The sequence below is a fragment of the Glycine max genome, chromosome 8, assembly GCF_000004515.6.
Source record: "Glycine max cultivar Williams 82 chromosome 8, Glycine_max_v4.0, whole genome shotgun sequence".
NCBI lineage: Eukaryota > Viridiplantae > Streptophyta > Magnoliopsida > Fabales > Fabaceae > Glycine > Glycine max.
In genome coordinates, this window is record NC_038244.2 from 35,174,869 (window position 1) to 35,197,846 (window position 22,978).

Sequence of the window (22,978 nt, forward strand, 5' to 3'; positions counted from 1 at the left end):
TTTTATCAATTAATGTTTAAATATGGTTCACGAATTTAATATTTTTTTATATTTTAGTTTTATAATTTTTAATTACATGATATAAAATATAAGTTGTTGGACCTTGTGGTCTCAATAACTTAAGAGGGATCGACTCAGAATGCAGAAGAACCAACAATCAATTTAATAATGTTCTTTTAACATGCAAGACATAATTGATTGCAACAAAATAAATAAGATAAGGGAAGAGAAAATGCAAACACAGTTTCATACTGGTTAGGCAAATTTCGTGCCTATGTCAAGTACTCAAGCAACCCACTTGAGATTTTCCACTCTCTCTGTAAAACTCCTTTTACAAAGTCTGAACTACACAGGGACAACCCTTTCCTTGTGTTCAGAAATCCTTTACAAAAAGAGACCCTCGGTCTCTTAATCCCTCTTCAGAAGTAAGAAGAAGAGAAGAAGAAATCTCTCTTGAAGGAGAAAGATATTACAATTGAAGATCAATCAAGATTCCTTATTGAATATGCAAGTGTTTGACCAAGGAATCTTGTTGAGAGGATAAGACATTTCAGTTCAGAAAAACTCTTTGTCAATTTCGTCCCAAGTCACACATATATATAGGCCTTTGATGGCCATTCAAAATCCAAATGATAAGATGTGACTGTTGGCGATATTCCTTGAAAATCCTCTCTGGTAATCGATTACAGCATTAGTGTAATCGATTACATAGTTATTTTTCTTAAACAATTGTGACTCTTCATTTAAAATTTGAATTCCCAACGTTTAGAGTCTCTGGTAATCGATTACATATGATGTGTAATCGATTACACACTTTCAAACCATTGGTAATCAATTACTTGTATTGGTAATCGATTACATGTGCCTTGGTAATCGATTACATGTATTGGTAATCGATTACATGTGCCTTGGATGACTTGAAACCTTTCGTTTTGAGGCAAGCCTTGATCTTGAAGAAATCTTGAATCAAGGCTTTGTTTATTGAAACAATCTTGTATTAATCTTGAAGCAAATGAGCCTTGTTTGATTCTTCTTTTGACATCATCAAAATCATGTATACATACATTCATATTCTCCCCTTTTTTGATGATGACAAACATGTGATTTCTTCTCGACACCATCAAAGCTTGCATGATTTACATAAGTTTATTATCAAATGGTTTAATTCAGTTGGTTGAATAAAGTGTGAGTGTTATAATATCGTATTTGTCGCAACCTAACATCACAACGGGACGACGAAAGAAAATAAAAGAGATTTTTTTTCCTAAGAAGGAAACGAGAGGGAGTCGCCACTAACATTTATTTAAGGGAAACGTTAGAAAAACAAAAAAGAAGGTCTGTGAATTTTGAAAAGAAGAGGTTCGCGAGTTGTTTACGCATAAGGAATGTGTTAACACCCCACGTGCCCATCACAAAGAACGGAAACCTTTAATCAAGTGCGCAATAAAAATAACGTGACATCAAAGTTATTTATTTTCCTAAGAGTGGATAATTTTTTGTGTTTTTTTTTTCGAATTGATAAGGGTGTTGCCCTTGCTCCTACATATTTCCAAGTGCAATGAGTAAATTAAACCTACATAGTTCGTTAGGCAAAAAAAAAATTTGTGTGTTGAATTGATTTTTTTTATTTGGTTTTGTTTATTGGACGGATATCCTTCGTATCCATCTATTATGAATATGATGAATATCTTCGGACGCACGAGGCGAGTCCAAGACCTAGCGTTGTATGCTATGAAAACAAAACACTCTAGGAGAATTACCAAACAAGTTTGAGACTTAGCGTGGCAATCCCTGGCAACGGCACTAGAAACTCGTTAGACTTTTGGCAAGCGTACCAATTGTCGTTGTAGGTTTCACATTTATAAAAGAGTTCGTCTCCATAAGGACTCGAGTTTTACTTAATTTATTCGGATAAAGGTTATCAATTCAATAGTTATGTACAAATTTAATTGAATGCCATTGATTTTGGTTTGATTAACTAAAGACAACTTAAAGTAAAAGAATAGAAAAAATAACGGAATCACGGGAACAATGAAAATACAAAAATAACGGAAAATATGAAAATAATGGAATTTAATGAGTCAGAAATACGTAAATTACGAAAATAACTTAAATTAATTCAAGAAAACATAGGATTGTATTTCATCGTTCATACCCTTAGTATCCTAAAGATTAACATATATAAATCATTTTCTAACATCACTGATGCACACATAGTTATCCCAAGTCGATTCCTGACACTTGGAACCTAAGAATATTTACTAAATATTGATCCCTTGCATATGTAGTAAATACCCCAGCATTACAATTATATTATCGTGCTTTTTGCAGTCAAAACGTTATACTCTATTCCTAGCAACGTAGTAAAGAGTAAAATCATTTAGTTCAAATTCTAAGATTACTTTCCAGTCTCACTAAAAATCCAATTTCATGACACTAGCGATTAAATAGAATCAAACATTGCGAGTAGAATGAAATTACCAATAATGAGTAGAAAGGATTAATACATATATAATATCAAAAGGGACAAATAAGGGTACAAATGTTACATCTAATCCTTAAGAAAAGCTAACTGATCATTGCGCAGGACACAAGACTAACAAGAGAAACGACGAAAGAAGTGATTCACGACCACAACTCTCCAGCGCCTCGGCTCCACTTTTCCTCTTCTCCCTTCTTCTTCTGTGTTTGCTCTCTGGTTTTTAGGCTCCTGAACCTTTTTTCTCTTCGACCATGCATGACTATTTATAGAAAACAACCATTGAGTGCAGAGAAATTTGCCCAGGGGAGTTGCAGCTCGCCCAGGCAAATTGTAACTTAATGGTGAAGGTATCCACTTGCCCAAGTGAGCTGTAGTTCGCCTAGGCGAGTTGCTTGCTTAGGGCTGAAGTTACATTTTAGCCTAGGCGAGCTGGATGCTAGCCTGAGCAAGTTTAGGGTTAGAAATCTTCATGAAAATATCATTTTCCCCTGCCTTGTGGCTTTGTTTCTGGATCTAACAAACAACCATCAAAACCTGAGTAACCCCTTGGCCTTGCGCTGTAACCGATGTCAAACGCCACAATTTGATTGGTTTCCCTTTTCCATATCCGTAACTTACTCTATTCTTAATTTACCGTGTCCCGTTTTATATATATATATATATTGTTTTTTTTTTCCGCTGGCAATGATAAAAGCATTATACTCGGATAAAATTAGGATCTGACAGTATTCAATTTATACAGATAAAAAATGAATTCATCCTTGCTATGCAAAATTGATATAGCTTAATATATATTGCCTAAAAAGATATATTATTAACTAAAGAATATTAAAAATGAATGAAATAAACTAATGAATAATTTTTTATAGTATATTATTAAATAATATTTGAAATTAGAATCGTTATTAGAATCTACGTGTATTTTTTAAATAAAAAAGTAAAAACAATTGAAAAAAAATAGTAATAACAGTTATATTTTAAAGATTTATAAAAATAATAATAAAAATTATATATATTGAAGAGTAATTTAGGACATTAGATAGAATAATTGTCTTTATTAATCATTGTAGATTAAAAAACAATGAAAATAATTGATTAAGAATAATTTTTTTATATTTTGCACTTGTACAAGAATTATTTGGGTTACGTAAACAAAGAAAGAAGAAGTATTATTTGGATAATTTTTTTTTTGTATTTTTGGGGTCAAAGACTCCACTCACACACAGCGCACTCAGTTTCTCTCGCACGAATACAACGATTGCTAGCGTTCCCCTCTTCTCGGGGACCCAGTAGTCGCCGTCGCAGCCTCCGTTGGCCGTCAGAAAAGAAAGCCTCACTCGCCCCCCAGTTTCTCTCTCAAACGAAAAGGGATTTAGGTCAGGGTTCCTTTCCTTTCTTCTCGCGCCGTACCGCTCCCCCAGTGGCCGCCGTCGCAGCCTTCACCGTTGATATAGTAGCTCTCTAACGCTGTCGTCGCAGATTCTAGTGGTTCTCTTTCTCTATCGCCGTTGCAGGTACTCCTATTTTGACTTTTTTCCCCATACTATGGCTGCAATTTGAAGCAAAAGGGTTTTCTTCATGGTGAGGATTTTGATTTTGGATTTGATCTACGATGAAATGAATTTTGAGTAAATTGTGCAAGTTGTAGTGTGTTGGGTTGTGTGATGTGTGTTTTGATGGGGCGTTTGTAAATGGGGTTCATTTGTTGGTAAGATGAAGTTGTTTCTGAAGATATGTTTGTGTTAATGTTCTTATAACCAATTAATTGTTCAGTAATTACATTGTATGTAATTACATTTAGTTAATTTAGTTAATCAGTGTCAATTATTTGTAGTATCGTGTCAAAATTATCCTTTTTGTGCACTTAATTACTTTTGATTAATGTTTTAATGTTTGGAGAGAGAATAATTAAGTAATATAAGAAAAAATAATTAATTTATCTAGAAATTAGAAAAATGTCTTATAAAAAGGAACCTATGAAGCACCGACACGGACACTGGACACGACACAGACACATGGACACCTGTAATGTCCAAAATATAGAATGTAGTACGGGTGTTGTGTCGGTGTCGGACACTGACACGGACGCGTGTCGGACACCGGACACGGGGCTGGGGTGTCCGTGCTTCATAGAAAGGAACAAACAAATTTCTGAAAAGGATCAAGCTTGTTGGACTTGTTAAAACAATAAATGAATACATTAATTTGGATTTGTTTTATATATACTTTTTAAAATTGCCTGATCTGATATACAAGCTTTTTCGGAGGTCAATTTTTAGCCTTTACGAGTTTAGAATTGAGGCAAGGATGTGATTGTCAATGAAGTGATCTTCTAAGGTCTCTCTTATAATATGTAATTTGTTTTATCAATTTATACTCTTTTCATATAAACTGCAGAATGGAAAGCAGGGAAGGCAAATCAATTTCTGACTTGTACGAAGAAATTTGTCACAAATTCAGAGATTTCATGACAGAGTAATTTCTAATCACACTACTTTTTAGCTTTTAGTATTTTTCTATGTGCTAAAAATCATTGGTATATATGTGGTAGTTGTATTTGTTTATGGAGTAAATAATTATATGTTTGCCTTGGCTGAGGCTGACCCGTCAACATTGAAAAATTCCATGAGAGATTGTAGTTGTTAGGTTGAGAACTACTTCATATCAATGTTGTTAATGGCGGATGGCGGTTCATGGCGGAAAGTAAAAAATCCGCCATAAAAATATGGCGGATGGCGTAGCGGAAAATGGCGGATGTCATGGCGGACCAAAAAAAAAAAAACATATATATAAACTCATTGAAATTGAAAAAAACAAAGGATTGCATTCAAATAAACTAAAAAAGTTTCATGAGTTCATACAATAATCAAGTACCAACACCAAATAAACTCATTAAAGAGTTCAAATAAACTCAGCCATTTAAAAGAGGACTGAACAGAAAAAAAAATTGTGGTGTCAAATACGAAAAAAAAAATGGGACTGTTAAAAGTAAAAAGGGGTGTCAAATAGCAAAAGGAAAAAAAAAGCTGCAGACAGAAAACAGGGGGTGTCAAACAGCAAAAATAAAACTAAAACCTACGCCTTCTTCTTCTTCGCGACGCCTTCTTCTTCTTCGCGACAGCAGCTTCGTCTTCTCCGCGAGAACTCCTCGCTGCAGGCCGCCGTTCGTGACAGATGCGTCGCTGCCGGAGCTTGTCGCCGCCGTTTGTGCCGGTGCGTCGCTGCCGGAGGTCGTCGCGGCTGCGTGCGCGTGCGGCTGGGTGCGCGTGTGGGGTGCGGGAGGGACGCCATTTTCCGCCACCCCGCCATAACCGCCACGACGGCCATGGCGCCGCCATCCCAAACCCGCCACGCCACCACTATTCGGTGGCGTTTTTTCGAAAAACCGCCATGACGCCGCCATGGCCGCCATTTAACAACACTGCTTCATATGGAGTAATTTTTTTGTTCTCATGAATACTACTACCTTACAAGAATCATAGTTTTACGTGGATCTGGAAGGAACTTCAGATCAATAAATCAAATCCATGTCTAGACGTGTAATGAAATAATTGAGAGAATATTTTGTGAGTACAAAATTATAAACATCAGTTGAAGTTCTTGGAGGATTTTGTTGTACTGTTTTTAGTAAGGCAAATGATCACAAGGGTTTGATTTTAAGACATCCTACACACCATGTAAACCCTAAGCGGTAGCTCAATCCTAATCACTTCAAGATAATTAGTTATGCATATGAAATAACTAAAGATGATCCCTACTCCTAGGGGTTGGAGGTGATGATTATTGATGAACGATTGAATGACATGGTGGGAAAAATATTAAAAAAGTTAAGAAATGGATAGAATACATTAAGAAAATTTCTTGGTTTATTCTTATGATTCAAGTTAACAGACAGGAACTAAACTAGACACACTCACACTCATACATACATGGACACAATTATAATTTGTACTCTTTTTTATCACATTAATATATCTGTATAAATTTATACTTCTCAACAGCTGCCCTATTTTAGGATTACAAAGATTGATGAGTTGGGCATTGCTGGAAGCAGGCTGCTGTCTGGCTTTCAACAAGCACTTGGTAGTTTTACAGAATTTTGTTTAACATGTGTTAGTGTAAAATAATGATATTGCATTTTATTCACTCTTGTTATAACTTTTTACTTTTATTGTGCAGATTTTATTAGGAGGCCTCCTATAGATACGAATTCTAAATTAGTTCACAAGATAATTGTAGCTAATGAAACTGAGAGAGTTAAAGCCTATATTAATTCTGGATGTAGGAAGCTCAATGAAAGTATCCAGAGTGTAACTAACTGTAAGTACTGTTTATTTTTTTGATGGTTAAAAGTTTATGGAGATGGTAGGTTGTATCATTCCAATATTGGGGCATGCCTCAAGACCCAACAAGGGCTTAGTGACACATAAGTACAGCTCCTTTTTAACCCTTTTTATTGAGTACGATGTATTAAGGGTGATGCTATTCTATTAAGGATTATTTTTTTTAATGAGTCTGATATTTTAAAAGTAAACCAATTAGCTTTTGTAAAACTGTTACTATGTTAGCAATGTGAAGTTAATATTGAATTCTGCAATGCTATTTTATTTCATAACTTTTCACACAACTATGCTCCTGCAGTTTTACAGAAGTTACTCTCTTATTCATAAATTTTGTTCTCAGTAAATTATCCTTTGATTTTTCATTCTTGTGATAAATAGGAATTTAGCAAAGCATTGTCTTCATGATCGGTTTAGTTGGGTTGACATTTCTTGCTGGTAGGATCTAGTTGTAAGGTATGGCACTTGAATCCCACATAGGAAGTATGGGATTCTAGTGTAGGGTTTACAAGGTTTTCAACTGTCCAACTATAATAGCTAGCTTTTGTGGTGTGGTTCTCCCAAGGCTCTTATCATTAGAGGGCCTTTCAGTGTGTCTCATTGCATTTTTGCAAACGAGCTATGCAGGTGGTGACTTTGGCATTGTAGTGTTCGCCTAGGATTAGTCAATGAGGTTGTAGGTGCAGTGGGATGTGGTTCTCACGTTGGAACTATGGTGTTCTTGTGTGGGGTTTATAATATAAGGCCTTGGGTTCTCCAATTACAATAGCTAGCTTTTGTGATGTGGTTCTTCCAAGGTTCTTATAAATTGCTTGCAATCTTGTTTCTTTCATCTATCACGGCTCCTTTTTTTCACTCATTTTCAGTTTCCATCTAATTCTTTTGGGTTTACTATCATTTTAGTCCCCTAAACTTTTTAAGATTTCTGAGTTTAGTCTCTTAATTTTTTGTTTCTATTTTTAGTCGCTTAACTTTTTTTTTGTCCATACCTTTGGTTCTTTTTAGGGACTAAAAGTAAGGACGAAAAAAAGTTAAGAGTAAAAACAAATAAAAAAAGTTTGGGACTAAAAATGGTTAACAACTAAAAACTAAAAGATAGTAAACCCAATTCTTTTATTCTTTTTTTTTCTTTCCAAAAGTGAGTTTGTCATGACATGTCTTAGTGTTGACAAATTTTAATTAATGCCATGAAAATTAATCATAATTGATGTCCTTAATTCCAAAAAATATGTGCTTGAAACAGCATTATACAATCTTTTGTTATCAATTCTCAATTTGAATTCTACTCATTTATTTTTGTTGCTATTTTTTCTGCTGACTATGTAACTGTTTCAATTTGGCAAAATCTGCAAATGGAAGTGCACTCGGACACACATGGACTCTGTAACCATATAAGCAAAGGTATGGCTTCTTCTCTTTTAATGATTGATCCCTGACTGCTGTGCTATGATAAGCCTATATACATCATATCATATATTTGTTGAATATATATTTCTCTTTTGAATACTTATTTAACCATTTGTATCATTGCCTTTATTCTTAATTGTCTTCAGCATTCACTATGTCTAACGTTTGACTTTTATGCTTGGAGCCTGACAACTTAATTTATGAAGATGTATTCCAATTTGGAGGATACTTCTTTTCATTTGTCAATATTGCTTTCTAAGCTGCTTTACTTAATCAGTAATGGACTTCCTTTTCCGGCTCCTTTGTGAAAATGTTTAAGTGGTAGATACTAAAGTTGTATTTAACAAAGTGGCTATCATTAATATAAAAGTTCATTTTGACTTCATGTGTTGTATATATTTTCGTGGGATGTAAACCTAATGTCATAATTGTCATGGTGGTCTTGTCTTCTTTGTTTTAGTATATATTTTTTCATCTTTTTTAAAAAAAACATTGCTCATTTTTACTATCTTGAGAGAAATTTTGAAAATTAGTGTTTATTTCCAAAAATTAATCTTCCCTAAACATCCACTTAGTTTGACTATTAACTAGTCATGCATGTCTTGCAGTTAAGGAAATACTTAATGAACTTGAAGGTCTATTGGGGGATGTAACAAATGCTATTCAGACTACAGATGGAAATTTATTAGCCCTCTCTGATCTGGATTTTAATGTTGAATTGAATGAGCAGGTAGCCGATGATGATTTGGTAATATTATTAATTTTTTTGGAAGAGTTTCTTATGCAATTGCTATCTTTTTCCCACATGTATTCCTTTGACTGAGTTTCTTCCCCTGCTCCCCCCCAAGAAAAAGAAACCCCAAAAGAAATCTTTTAACTTGATAGTAAAATATCAGTTCTCGCATTACAATCTTTGTTATATCCACATAACTTTTTTAAATCGTAACCTTTATGATTTTGTCCTCATATATCTCTAGATCCTGCCATATGATACATCTTATTGGAATTAAAATGCTGATTGGGAGTTAAGTCTAGCTTGTTATAATAATGTTTACAAATAAAACCTGTTACAAAGAGCTTGTTATCCCCTCCTCCAGTGCCATTCGCTTTTCGGCACAAATACAACCCTCAACTCCCTCAAAGAAAGTGAAAAGCTACACATAATAATTGTGGGATGAGACTCATGTAATGCAAAGTCATTAACCTCTTTCTCTTTTTGGTTGGGAAGTTGTACTGTTATAGGATGTGGAGAGAAGGGAAAGTTAGTTAAGATAGTTAGACTATTAATGAGTTTGTGTTAATTAGAGGGGTTTATTAGATGTAAATAGGGGAAGAAGGATAGGAGAGAGGGAGATCTGTATCATTTTGTAAATTGAGCATTAGCTTTGTGAAAGGAGAAATCCTTTGTGAAGGGGAAACTCTTGGAGGAGACTTATCTCCTATTTTCTGTTCTTTTCTTTCTAGTCAATTAAATTCTCTCTCATTTTAATTTTTGGTTCCTAACATGTACATCTCCACTAATTTCAAGAATCATTTAACATGATATAAATGTAATAATGGAAATCATGGAATTCTCGCTCACTAGAACAACAATTACACCTTTACTCAGGAGGAAAAGGATGCTTTGTCCCATTCTCAAAGTCCTGATGTTACAATTACCAAGAAAAAGAAAAGTGCTGATGTTGCATATTTAGCGATGCTAATGGCTTTCATATACAGCATGGTCAACCAAGACTATTTGATGCAGGTAATGAGTGATGTCTTTGTGACCTTACAATCAGTAAAATGAAGAATCCTTAAAATCTTTTCCTTTTGTTGCAGGAAAAGATCGTTTCTGCTTTAGATATCAAGATGCCATCAGAAGAATTAGAAAGCTACTGCCAAATGTGGTCTTTGCGCCCCTTCATAAATGATGAGATCATGCATCAAGCTTGGGAACATATTCACTGAACTGTATTTTGTTTCTTATTATAAAGAATCAGTTACTATTAGGCTGGATAAAATTATAATGCTATAGAAGCACCATTGCTTTTCTAAAATTTCACTTTATTTTGTCATTGATCCTTCTCCCCCTTCCCCATTTTTGCTAACAAAAAAGTGAATCATTTGATTTAATGTTAATTGAAGTTTCAGCTTTTTACGACTGTCAAAATTTCGATTTTCATAATTTGATGCAATCCTACCCCGTAAGGGTATTGGATAGAAGACTCCAAGAGGATTGAGCTAGAGCTGCTAAAGAAGGCCTTGGGGTTCTCATGAATCCCAGGGTAGATTTCTGAGCCCATGGACCAAGGTTGGGTCCTCTCTTCTTTGTAAATATTAGAATAAATTTTTCCTTCTTTTGGGCCTTGTATTTTGGCCATTTTATTAGTATAGGGTTTTAGCCTTGTATTTCAGGACATTTTGAGTAGTCTTTGTAGTAGGGACTTTTTTTTTTGGAATTTTCATGTATTTTGTCAAGGAGGTGAACTTAGTTTTTAGATGGGTGTGTGTAGTTAAGCTCTAGCTTTCCAAGGAAGCTTCTCAAGGAGGTGAGCTTAGTTTTTAGATGGGTGTGTGTAGCTAAGCTCTAGCTTCTCAAGGAAGTTTTCTCAAAGAAACTTTTCAAGGAAGTTTTCTTAAGAAAGCTTCTCAAGGAAGTTACCTTGTCTATAAATAGAAGCATGTGTAACACTTGTTGTAACTTTGATGAATGAGAGTCTTGTGAGACACAACTCAAAGTTCAACTTCTCTCCCTTTTTCTTCATTCAATTTCGTGCTCCCCCCTCTCTCTTTCTCTCCCTCTTTCTTTTCCTCCATTGAAGCATCCTCTCCAAGCTTCTTATCCAAGACTCATCTTGGTGGTGAAGCTCCTTCTTCCAAGGCTTATTCCCTAGTGGATGGCGCTGCCTTTTACCTCTTTTCCTTTGTCTTCTACTACATCTCTATGGTGGAAAATCACCATTAAAGGACCTCATTGAAACTCAAAGATCCAGCCTCCATAGAAGCTCCACAAGCAAGCTTCCATCAAGTGGTAATCAGAGCACAAGAGTTTCAAGTAGGTGCTCCTTAAACCTCCATTAATTTTTTTTCTTTACCTTCTCTTCCATTGTTGTTTCTTCATTTTTCTCCATGTATCTCCTCACATGTCTTGTTCTAAATGTTGTTAACATGATTCTTTAGAGTTTCCATCGATTAAACTTGCTATAGAAACTAGATTTGATTTTCTATGGTTCAAATTTCTTGTTCTTGTTCTTGAACCATGAACTGTGTTGAGTTTAGGTTCCTTTGAGTTTTGTCTTGTTATTTTTTGTGGCTGAAACCTAAACCATAAAATTCTTACAAAAATATTAAAGTAGAAGAACACCTCAAAAATCTATAGTGACTTGTTCACCTATTGTAGTTTTGTCGTAGAAGTCATGTCTAGTCATGAAACTTGTCACATAAGATTTCTTATGTTGTGTTGAATTTTATTTTCTTGTTTCTTTGTCTAATTAATTTGTTCATGAGTGTATGAAATTCTTTTAGCCTATTATTTGATTTGAGTCAAATCTTTCATGTTAATTAGTCCTTAACATGTTTATGCAAAATTCTTAGAGAGTCTTTGATTGTGAACCTTTTCTTGAACTTTTAGGTTTCCTTATGATTGTGTCTATTGTGAATTTGAGTTTTGGTGATTGAATTGCTGGCTGAAATGTTGATCCTAAGTAAATATTGAACTCCTAAAATAGTGGTAAACAATCTTAGTGAGTTCAACATACATAGGAAGGTTGAAAGTAAGCCCAAGGCAATCAATATACCATGCTTAAAGAAACAAATCGCTGGTGCTGGCAGCTTGGATATACAAACTTGTAAAAATTACTGAGAATTTGTTACTTCGAATTTTAAACTGAAATTTTTATTGAATTTTCTAGATATCTGGAAAAAAGTTATACAAAAAGAACCAAGTGATTTGGATTAAAGGAAAAAATACTAAAAATCACACAAGTTGGCAGAAAAATCAGTATCCAGGAAAAAAAAAGTGAAAGGGAAGTGTGCTTGTTGTTTTGGCTCAAAATTTATTCTATAATTGGTGCCTATATTATACTAATCTTAGTTCCGAAATTTCAATAGAAAATTAGTGTGAAAACAAGTGCCAAAGCTAGAGGTTTGTTGAGTATTTTTTTTTGTTTTTTTATTCTACTCTAGAGTCATTCTAAGTTTCTCTTTGAGTCCTAACTTGCTTCTATGTCCTTTTCGTTGCTTTAATTGTTGAATAATCCTTGAAAAAAATGTCTTGTTAAAATTCCATTGTTTTAACTTTCATTTCATTTTTTGGTCTTTGGTTATTGCTTGTCTCTTTGTTTCCTTGTTGGTGAGTTGCCATATAGGGAATTGGAAAGGAGGATTGGTGTCATCCCTTGAAGAATTTGAGTCAAGAAGCAAGGGGCCAACCACCTTATGAGCTATTGGACTAAGAAGCACTCCAAATTGAGTGAATCACCAAAGAGAGAAAAACCACCAAAATTGAGGACCTTTTTGTAATTTTGTAATTGACAATTTACTTTACTTTCATTGCTTTCAAATTTTGTAACAAAAAGGCCTTTCGTTGGAAGTAAGTTGGGAGCCTCCAATAGGTCACCCTACTTCCCTTTGTGTAATAATTTTAGGCAATTTTCCCTTAGGATTGTGAGTGTTTTGTTGGGAACCTTAAATGTGGTCATCCAAACACTCTTAGGATTTGCCAAATTTACATTTCTTGCTTACTTTCGTAGCTTATTTCTTTTACCTTCCATTGTCAAACCGCCTAGATAGCTTGCATTTTACCTATTAGTTTTTACCTTATCTTTCACACCTCTTTTAGTGTTTATTTTGGCTAGTTTCAACCATAGTTTCTTTTACCTTTTGTTTTCAAACCTCCAACAAGAAAGAACCACAACTTAGGAACCAACATGAGTCATCATTCATCTAGTGTTAATGGCAAGGGTACTAGTCATAAAGACCCTTTATCTAGAATCTTAGATGAGTTGAGTTCCCTCAAGTTATAAAAAGAAAAACAAGAGAGAAAAGAAAAAGGAAAAAAAAGAGTGGAAGAAATAAGTCAAGATGAAAGAAAGAAAATAAGAGAGGAAGAAAGAAGAAAAATAATTAAAGAAATGAAAAGAGAAAAACATGTCTCCTATAGTAGTCATAACTCTTGCAAGAGCCTAAGTGAAGAACTTCGCGACTATTATGAAGGAAGGCATAGGTCACATCATAGACCTGACTCTCATAGGAGAGAAAAGGAAAGAAAACCTTAAGAGGCTAACATTAACCTCCCATACTTCTATGAGAAGGACAATGTAGAGGCTAACTTAGATTGTGAAATAAGGGTAGAGCAACAACTTAAAGAGAAATCTACTTCAAAATCTTATGGCTCTCACTCTTATCCAAAGAAAGACCAAGGTCAAGGAATCTTAGGGGTGATACCTTCTAAGCCCAAAGATGATAAGGGGAAGATAATAGAAAAGCAAGCCCCTAAGGCTAGTATGCAAGAGAAGACTAGCTCTATAAAGTGCTTTAAATGTCTTGGAAGAGGACACATTACTTCTCAATGTCCCACCACGAAAACCATGATTATGAGGGGCCAAGACATTTATAGTAGCCAAGATGAGGCTACTACTTCACCTTCCTCTAATGAAAATGAAGAAGCAATAGGGGAAGAATCTAGGGAAGAAATCTATCCCCAAGAAGAAGGACAACCTTCAATGGTTAAGGAGGAGTGTAAGGAGGTAAGTGTCTCCTCCAAGAGGTTAGCTAAGAAGGAAAGTCATTTTGAAATAAAGACAAATATTAAAGAAACTTCCCCTCTTAGACAATCGCCACATCTTCTCCTTTGTAAAAAGACACTTGTTAGCACTGCCACACCTCTTGGGCTTGAGGTTATTCCCCAAGTAAAGGAGTTGTTGGATGAAGGTTTGGTTCGTAAGAGCTTAAATCCTTGTGTTTTATTGGTGCCCAAAATAGGTATTATTAGGCATCAAATCCCTAAAATAAGTGATATGATGAATGTGTTGAGTGTTGCAACCTTCTTTTGTAAAATCAGTCATGCACACAACATCTTCATGATTCATGTACATAGGGACTCATTAGGTAGGTTTGTTCTTATTTTTGGTTTTAATACAAACTTAGGTGCTCATATGGGACACCTTAGGTTTGTCATATTTTTTTGTAGGAATAATCAACATGAAAATATAGAAAAAGGTACGCTTTATTGCATTACTTTCCTTAATTTTTTAAATAGTGGTCAAGGGATTCCCACAGACCCAAGAGAATAAAGGTCATTCCCGATTGGCTCACTCCACCAAGTATAAGGGAAATCTGGGGCTGCCATGACTTAACAAACTTTTACAAAAGGTTTGTCCAATATTTTTCTATACTTGTAGCGCCACTCATTGAGTTGGTGAGGAACAATGTTCCCTCATGGGAAGATGTCCATGAAAGGGGTTTTCAGACCTTACCTTACTCTAACATACCCACCACCACTAATACATATGTTTTTATTCTTTTTATAGGTGTCAAGGGAAGGAGCCCAGAATATGAAGAACCTCGGGATTTGAGGTCAAATCATTTCCAAGGTGGAGGGGATGATGCAATCCTACCCCGCAAGGGTATTGGATAGAAGACTCCAAGAGGATTGGGCTAGAGCTGCTAAAGAAGGCCTTGGGGTTCTCATGAATTCCAGGGTAGATTTCTGAGCCCATGGACCAAGGTTGGGTCCTCTCTTCTTTGTAAATATTAGAATAGATTTTTCCTTCTTTTGGGCCTTGTATTTTGGCCATTCTATTAGTATATGGTTTTAGCCTTGTATTTCAGGGCATTTTGAGTAGTCTTTGTAGTAGAGACTTTTTTTTTTTTTTTTGTATTTTCATGTATTTTGTCAAGGAGGTGAGCTTAGTTTTTAGATGGGTGTGTGTAGCTAAGCTCTAGCTTCCCAAGGAAGCTTCTCAAGGAGGTGAGCTTAGTTTTTAGATGGATGTGTGTAGCTAAGCTCTAGCTTCTCAAGGAAGTTTTCTCAAAGAAGCTTTTCAAGGAAGTTTTCTTAAGAAAGCTTCTCAAGGAAGCTACCTAGTCTATAAATAGAAGCATGTATAACACTTGTTGTAACTTTGATGAATGAGAGTCTTGTGAGACACAACTCAAAGTTCAACTTCTCTCCCTTTTTCTTCCTTCAATTTCGTGCTCCCCCCTCTCTCTTTCTCTCCCTCTTTCTTTTCCTCCATTGAAGCATCCTCTCCAAGCTTCTTATCCAAGGCTCATCTTGATGGTGAAGCTCCTTCTTCCAAGGCTTATTCCCTAGTGGATGGCGCCGCCTCTTACCTCTTCTCCTTTGTCTTCCACTGCATCTCCATGGTGGAAAATCACCATTAAAGGACCTCATTGAAGCTCAAAGATCCAGCCTCCATAGAAGCTCCACAAGCAAGCTTCCATCATAATTTACTTTGTTCTCTTTCTCATTCTCATTTTCTCGCGGGCCTTCTTTTGAGCTTTCATTGCTTACCCTAGTGGTAGCTTTCCCTTATTGTTTCTATGTTTAAATAATTTATTATGTCATCGTACAAGGTAGGGTTATTGATACTTTAATATGTCTATTCCCACTCTATTCACTATTTGAAATAGCCTGTTTAAATAATTTATTATGTCATTGTACAAGGTAGGGTTATTGATACTTTAATATGTCTATTCCCACTCTATTCACTATTTGAAATAGCCTAGGAAAACCAACTTATTGTTGATATGAGTGATACTAGATTCAGTCCCCTTAGGTAAGGTCTCGGGTTTGAGCTTTCTGGTTGAAAAAACATGATTGAGAGGAGATACTCTATTAAAGGTAGTCAGTCAGGTTCTGCGACAAAGATTAGTTATTAGCAAAACTGGTGGATATTTTGCACCAATGTCATGGGTACAAAAAATAAAGTCTAGGAAAGTCATCTTTAAGAGTTGAGGGACCAGCCCAGCGATCTAACCAGATAAAGGCTTCCTTCCCATCACCTACTTTCATGCTAATTGAATCTGATAACCAATTACCAGGACAACAAGCAAGGGAATCAAGAGAAGTAATATCTCACCACCAAATAGAGGAGTTGAAAGGGCGAATAGAGCTGTTTGACATAGCATGAATAACTCATTTCATCTATTATCATATATGATAAGAAAAACCAGCATCGGTTGACATAAGTGGTAGCCGGCATGTGTCCCTTAACCAAGTGATTCAGGGTTTGAATTCTGATTAACCCTTTGGTGTGGAATAAATTGTGTTGGAGGGAAATACTTATCTTGTATGCGCTCATGGTTCCCGACGAAGGTTAGTCACTGCTTCCAGCGAAGACTACTTCATGAATCACGAGTAAAGCCCAACTATATTTGATTTTTAGACCCTTTTTTTCTTCAGGTGTGCCCATGGCCATGGTGTTCAAGTCCAATCCATCTAACCTTGTTGAGAGCAAAGTAGAGGCTCAAGGAATTGATAATTTGACTTTGACAAACTAGAGGTACAATTCTTGTAACTAGTTAACCATGCCGAATATATGATGTTTTGGTATCTATATGCACTGATTCTATATTGAAATTCGAATTGTGTAATTGGACTTATGATGGTTCAGGGGCTATGAATAAATTATTGGTTACTACAACTATGGCAGCAAACCTTAATAAAATAAGTGACATTATTAATCCATTGGTATTTGGGTTCTTGGTCTTGTCAATACTGTGCATTTTATTCACAGGAGGTAAATGATGCCTTACGATATAAGGAGAAGAAGAAAAAGTTAGTTAGCATAGTTAGACTATTAATAAATTAGTTAGTTAGTTAATGAGATTTATTAGATATAAATAGGGGAAGAAGGATAGGGGAGATTCAAATTTGGATCATTTGTAACTGAGCATTAGCTCTTTGTGAAGGAAAAACTCTTGGAGGAGAGTTTTCTCTCCTATATTTTGTTCTTTTCTTACTATTAAATAAAATCCATCTTTTTTTTTTCCATTGGCTCCTAACAATTAGTCCGACCTGCATGCAAAGGTGATTACAAACCTGAAAACAAACATGAATCTCATAAAAGAAAAATTGTTGGACATGAGGCAAATCGAGAAATTACTTCTTAAATTCAAGAAAGAAAAGATACCTTCAGATGGTGGGGAAAACTTGGTCAACAGGAGCAAGAAGTCGGAAGAGGAGAACAATGACAATAACAGGTCTAGTGACGAGAATGAGGAAGAGGAACCCAATTCTTGTGGGTTACACCATCATTATTGCAAAATAAGCATTTCAGAGTTGAAGCATGGACAACTAAATTTCAGAAAATGTTATTGAGGTTATAAGGGAGGAAAGAATGGAGGAGGAGCATCCCTCTGAAATCAAGATAAAGAAAACCATTGCGGGAATTAAAGAGATCAAACAAATGCTACAATTTATGATAAAGAAAAAGGGCATCGTTCTTGAGTTCGAAAAAGAGGACAAACAACCCATGCAGACAGTACCGACTTTGCAGTTGGGTAACAAAGTCATAACAAGATAGTGATTCAGTAAAAGCCCTTAAGTGTTTTGCATATGAGAGAATTGAACCCACCAGTGAGGAGGATCTTGTGTCAAAGACAAAGACTCGAGAACCATTGAGGCCGAGGTGGTAGAGGAGATCAGGGTGGAAGAGGTCGAAAATTTGTAGCAAAAAATGCAGGAACAAAAAGGAGATTTTGCAATTATCATCAAAGAATCTCATTCTTGGGTAGTAAATGTTTCTAGGGCCTCTAATTCTACAATTTTGCTTGAATATATTCTTCAAACCCATAAAATCCTTAAACCCCATAACTCTATAAGCCATAAACCGAAACTTTATACTTTGAACCTTCATCTGCCTAACTCCTAACCCCTAATTTATCGCAATACACATGCAAGGATCAACCATTAGAGCTTTTAGCTTCTAAAATGTTGTAGCACTTTCAAACATAGAATCATCTTTCAAACAACCTCAGGTATTTTTATAGCATGCCTTGATATAACTTCTCTTCAAAACAACAAAAGGAAACAAACAGAACAAGACTCTTGATTAGCAAGCTGCAAAAAAAAAAAAAAGACTTCTAAAACTTTCTTCTTTGTTTCAAGGCATGATGGCAATCAATCCTCTACTCAAATATCGTCTTTCTTCAAATCCAAGTAACCAAAGTGATGTGATCCTGACTAGGAGCGGATCGCTTGATACAGGTTACAAAATTTAGAAAATTAACAAGAGAGTAAAGGGGCGGTTCTCCTAATTAAGCATCACCAATGATTGGTCCAGCAGCAAGAATCTCCTCTGTCACTTGGTTGTTCTCTCCAATGGTGAATGTTTCAAAATTTTTGTTGAACAATCCAGCCAGCTTCAACAGTGTGTCCTTGTAGGCTTGTTTGTCTGACCACTGAAATCAAACAAAATTTCGAATTTGTGTTAAAAAGACTTTTGAAAGTGAAAAAGAAAGATAGTTGTGATGATTGAAAATGAGAGTTGTAGGACCACTAACTGTGTTCTCAGGTTCAAGAATTTCTGAGGGGACTCCCTCCACTTTATTGGGGATCTCAAGTCCAAAAATCTCGGTCTTCTTGTACTCCGCATCCAATAGGCTTCCAGAGTGAATAGCATCAATAATTTTTCTCGTATAAGATAGTTTAATACGATTTCCACAACCATAGCTGCAATTTTGCACAAGAAAGAAAAAAGTTGGTTTTAGATTTTTGAAGAGAAAAAAAATTATATTTTTGTTACACTTTTCTATAGAGAAATGTTATTTGTACAACAAATTATATGACAATTTTTACAACGAGAGAGAGAAAAGAGAAAGATGAGTAATGTGATAGAAAAAAAAACAGAAAAATATATTGTTATATAAACTATTGTATGAATTATTGTATTAATAATTCCTTTTTCAATATTCTTTATCTAACACCTTCTCTTCTATTGGTTGAAATTCATCTAGGACCGGCTAAAAATGTGGTTCTCATTCTCCATTTGGTGGGTTCATTCTTAAATAGTGGATCCTATCTGAATTTCAATCAATAGAAAAAAGTGTTTGAAAAAAAAAATGCGAAAATGTTTTAAAAAGATCGTAACAGCACATTGTTAGCACTCTTTTTTTTAATTATTATTATTATTACTACAAAAAGCTTACCTTCCACCAGACCATCCTGTGTTAACAAGCCATCCATTAGCACCATGGTTCTGCATCTTTTCAGCAAGCATAGCTGCATACTTTGTAGGGTGTAGCATTATAAATGCTGCACCAAAACAAGCTGAAAATGTTGCCTTTGGCTCCTTTATACCCTCTTCTGTGCCAGCCACCTTTAATCATCATAAAGTAACTCATGAGAGATATACATAGGAAGCAATATTAGCCAAGATAAAGGTTTTAAATATCGGTTCACGATATCACGGCAAATTGCGGATAAATGTGAACGATACGGTCCCAATTGCAGTCACGTTATAGTTGTGAACAGTTACAAAATCTTGATGTTGTAGCCCAAATCACGGTCGCAGACCGATATTTAAAACCTTGGCCAAGATAGAATGTTATAACTTATAAGTTTACTCGAACATTACCAAAGCTGTGTATCCACTGATGAAATGGTACATGGTCTGCGACAGGTTTAGCCTACTCACAGGTGGAAGCACACCAAATGCATCACATGCCAAAAGGATCACATTCTTTGGGTGAGGACCAACACATGGTAACTTCACATTTGGAATGTACTCAATTGGATAAGCTGCACGAGTATTTTCTGCAACATGGAAAAAAAACATTATTATATTTTATCAATTAGGTCTATTGTAATCAATTTTTGATTAGTACTGATTTATTATTGCTTTTGGCAGACATATCTTCGTACCAATATCATGGTTATAAAAAAAATTCTAATTAGTATAAGGTCTATAAGATGTTATTATGCACCACATATTCATGTAATTTAATCCACCTTATTGTTTATAGTGTAAATAATATTCAAAATGTTTGACTTGTTAAATTCCATCCTAATCCCCACATTTTAGTAGTTTAATAATAATAATCAGCCTCGTTTATTTGTAGGAGTTGACCTCACATAATGGATTAGTGTCATGACTCATGGACACATCTTGCAAGCATACATCAAAGTCAACCACTAATTTGGTATGATCAAGTCACAACTGAGTCCTTATATATAAACCAAGTCATTACTTACCTGTAACTGATTTGTCAGTGTAATCAACTTCTCGAAAATGCTCATCAAAAACAACATTCTCCAAGACTGACAACCAAGTGAATAGAAAATGTGTCATCAAAATGAGTGAAGTCAAAGATGAAGAGATGTTGGAGTACGCTAAGTTTAATATGGTAATAATACCTGTCCCAAATTTGATGGCATTCCAGATGTCAGGTTCATTCTCCCTAGAGAGATCAATGCATTTGGCATAGCAACCCCCTTCAATGTTTGAGACACCACTCTCACTCCAACAGTGCTCATCATCTCCAATTAAATACCTATTATGATCCGTGGATAGAGTGGTCTTTCCAGTACCTTATATGAATAAGGCAAGTAACATATCCTCCTAAGAGAAAGAAGTATGCTAACAAATGCAACACTCCAACACACACACACACACAAATTAATGACTTTTATGATAAATATTTTAAAAATCATATTTAAGATAATTTTTAATTGGTTGAAAATACTAATAATATATATCAATTAAACTCTTTATTATTATGAACTTAAATGAAATATAATCATTATCTTTACACTGTAATCAACTCTCATACAATTGAATATTGTTGAATTTTTTTATAATAATTCATGTAATTATCATAAAAATAATTTAAATTTATATGGCAATCCAGTTGATCGACTTAATAGAAATATTCATACTAACACTATATTAAAATTAAACATTATTATTATTATTATTGGGCAAATTGCTTAGGAGTCTTGTTAAAATCTAAACTCACTTTTAACAAGACTCACCAATTTTATTTAACCATAAAGAATATGCTAGTAACATTTCTGTAATATAAATTAATAATCCATTAAACTCATACCTGAGAGTCCAAAAAAGAGAGCAACATCTCCGCCTTTGCCCATGTTGCAGCCAGAGTGTAGGGAGAGGATTTGCCTCTTGGGCATGAGATAATGCATGAGACTAAAGAGACCCTTCTTCATTTCCCCTGCATACTGTGTCCCAAGGATCACCATTTCTTTCCTTGCAAGACTAAGATCAATGCTAGTGGAAGATGTCATGTAGTGAGTGTAACGATTACAAGGAAATTGTCCAGCATTGTAAATAGTGAAGTCAGGTGTGCCAAAATTCTCAAGCTCTTCAGGAGTGGGTCGGATGCACCTGCATGTCGCGTATCCACTTATCTATAAGAATCAAACTCAAGTATTAAGAATTTTATAACAAATCATACATACTGCTGAACTAATTGAGCTAGACCTCATAGTTGTACACCGGATTAAACTACACGATTGACATTCACTCCATTACTATTCTTTTTTCTAGGGATCTATTTCATCAACTAAGAAGGGATGAGCATGTTCAATAGATATTCGGATGATTAAATTAGGACCATTATTTCCTTTAAAAAAATTAGGACCATTATAAGATTCTTAAAATGTTATTCATTTGTATTTTTATATATACTTACATCTTTATATAACTTATTTTATAATATTAAAACAAGAAAAATATAATTCTAGCCGATACATTCTTTTTTTATCTTTATTTAATATTGGCTTGTGGTTTGGAAAACTAAAATATAAAGTAAAAAGGTCCGTATGATGGTAAATTATTCTTTTGCTTATACTTACATGTTGTGCATAAACAAGGAATGGTAAGCTCTGGCGGAGACAATCCTAACTTTGATTTTGTTCTCTGGGTCCCAGTTCAAGAATTGGTCATTCACAAAGACCTGGAAAAATAAAAAATATACATATATTTTTAGAATACTACCGATTGCCATCCATACTTAAATAATATATTTTTAAATTGAATGTATAATACATACGAAATGGGATATAAATCAACTATACCAAAAGACACAAATAAACTGGTCAGAAACTCTAATGCATCACTAGAAATTCCACAGATAGTATTCCAAAGATGATTGTAAATTTTTTTTTTTTCATTTTGTGAAATATTATCTATTATGAATTGGTAGGGGACACAAGTAAATGACATGTAAACCATGGTTAATTGGTGTTGGGATACACTCAACCTACTAAAAATATGATTGATTTTTCAAGGTCATAATTGATAAAAAAAAAGGTAAAAAAAAGTATTAAGTAAGTATGATTAAAAAAAGTAAGTATAAAATTAGAGATGTTTCAAAGTCATAATTGATTTTAAAAAATCTAACTTGCCCATTTTAGCAAATGACAACATGTTCCATTCCTAGTCACCACCTTATAAAAGATGAGATAAATCCACAAAATCAGAGCAAACGACCAACGACCAACGACCAAAGCCATCGTTTGCACTCATAGTTGATTTTCTTTTTTATACATTATAAATTGTACATGTAAAGAGAAGAGAAATGACCTTGTCCAAAGAGTTCAAATAATCAACAGCTCTTTCTCTATTCACCATGAAACTGTGCTCGTCCATCTCGATGTTAGGAGAACCCCTTCAAAGTACAATATTATGAGCATAAATTGGTAACAAGAGACAAAGGTAAAAGAAATACAAAGATAAATTAAATTTTAACTAGTTAAAAATATGAGCAATGGCATTTGATTACTTTATAATACAAATAT

The 22,978-nt window shown here is 34.7% G+C and overlaps 2 protein-coding genes across 3 annotated transcripts in view; one reads left to right on the forward strand and one right to left on the reverse strand.

Moving 5' to 3' along the window:
- The first annotated feature begins 3,639 nt into the window (after positions 1-3,639).
- On the forward strand, positions 3,640-10,268 carry LOC100776078 (uncharacterized). Of its 2 annotated transcripts, none has more exons than XM_006585830.4 (8): positions 3,640-3,996; positions 4,880-4,957; positions 6,498-6,565; positions 6,662-6,802; positions 8,182-8,223; positions 8,838-8,977; positions 9,839-9,976; positions 10,051-10,268. In XM_006585830.4, the coding sequence occupies exons 2-8, from the start codon at positions 4,881-4,883 to the stop codon at positions 10,177-10,179; spliced, it is 735 nt and encodes a 244-aa protein (XP_006585893.1). In that variant the 5' UTR covers positions 3,640-3,996; position 4,880; the 3' UTR covers positions 10,180-10,268. The 2 variants fall into 2 exon arrangements, with proteins under 2 accessions (XP_006585893.1, XP_006585894.1); XM_006585831.3 differs by having other exon boundaries at positions 3,662-3,996; positions 8,838-8,959.
- A 7,866-nt stretch (positions 10,269-18,134) lies between these two features.
- The window catches only part of LOC100777147 (phosphoenolpyruvate carboxykinase (ATP) 1), a 9,093-nt gene continuing 4,249 nt past the window's right edge, over positions 18,135-22,978 (reverse strand). Inside the window, exons 5-13 of the mRNA XM_041018465.1 lie at positions 22,764-22,852; positions 22,034-22,134; positions 21,265-21,563; positions 20,573-20,746; positions 20,411-20,476; positions 19,794-19,972; positions 19,366-19,535; positions 18,721-18,889; positions 18,135-18,618 (exon numbers count right to left, since the gene is read on the reverse strand). Of these exons, the coding sequence (XP_040874399.1) occupies positions 18,475-18,618; positions 18,721-18,889; positions 19,366-19,535; positions 19,794-19,972; positions 20,411-20,476; positions 20,573-20,746; positions 21,265-21,563; positions 22,034-22,134; positions 22,764-22,852 (1,391 nt within the window). The 3' untranslated portion in view covers positions 18,135-18,474. The remainder of the gene's footprint in view (positions 18,619-18,720; positions 18,890-19,365; positions 19,536-19,793; positions 19,973-20,410; positions 20,477-20,572; positions 20,747-21,264; positions 21,564-22,033; positions 22,135-22,763; positions 22,853-22,978) is intronic.

Coding starts and splice junctions, on each gene's coding strand:
- LOC100776078 (XM_006585830.4), top strand. CDS start 4,881: ATGGAAAGCAGGGAAGGCAAATCAATTTCTGACTTGTACGAAGAAATT. Junction 4,958..6,497: donor TTCAGAGATTTCATGACAGA/GTAATTTCTAAT, acceptor GCCCTATTTTAG/GATTACAAAGATTGATGAGT. Junction 6,803..8,181: donor TATCCAGAGTGTAACTAACT/GTAAGTACTGTT, acceptor TGCAAATGGAAG/TGCACTCGGACACACATGGA.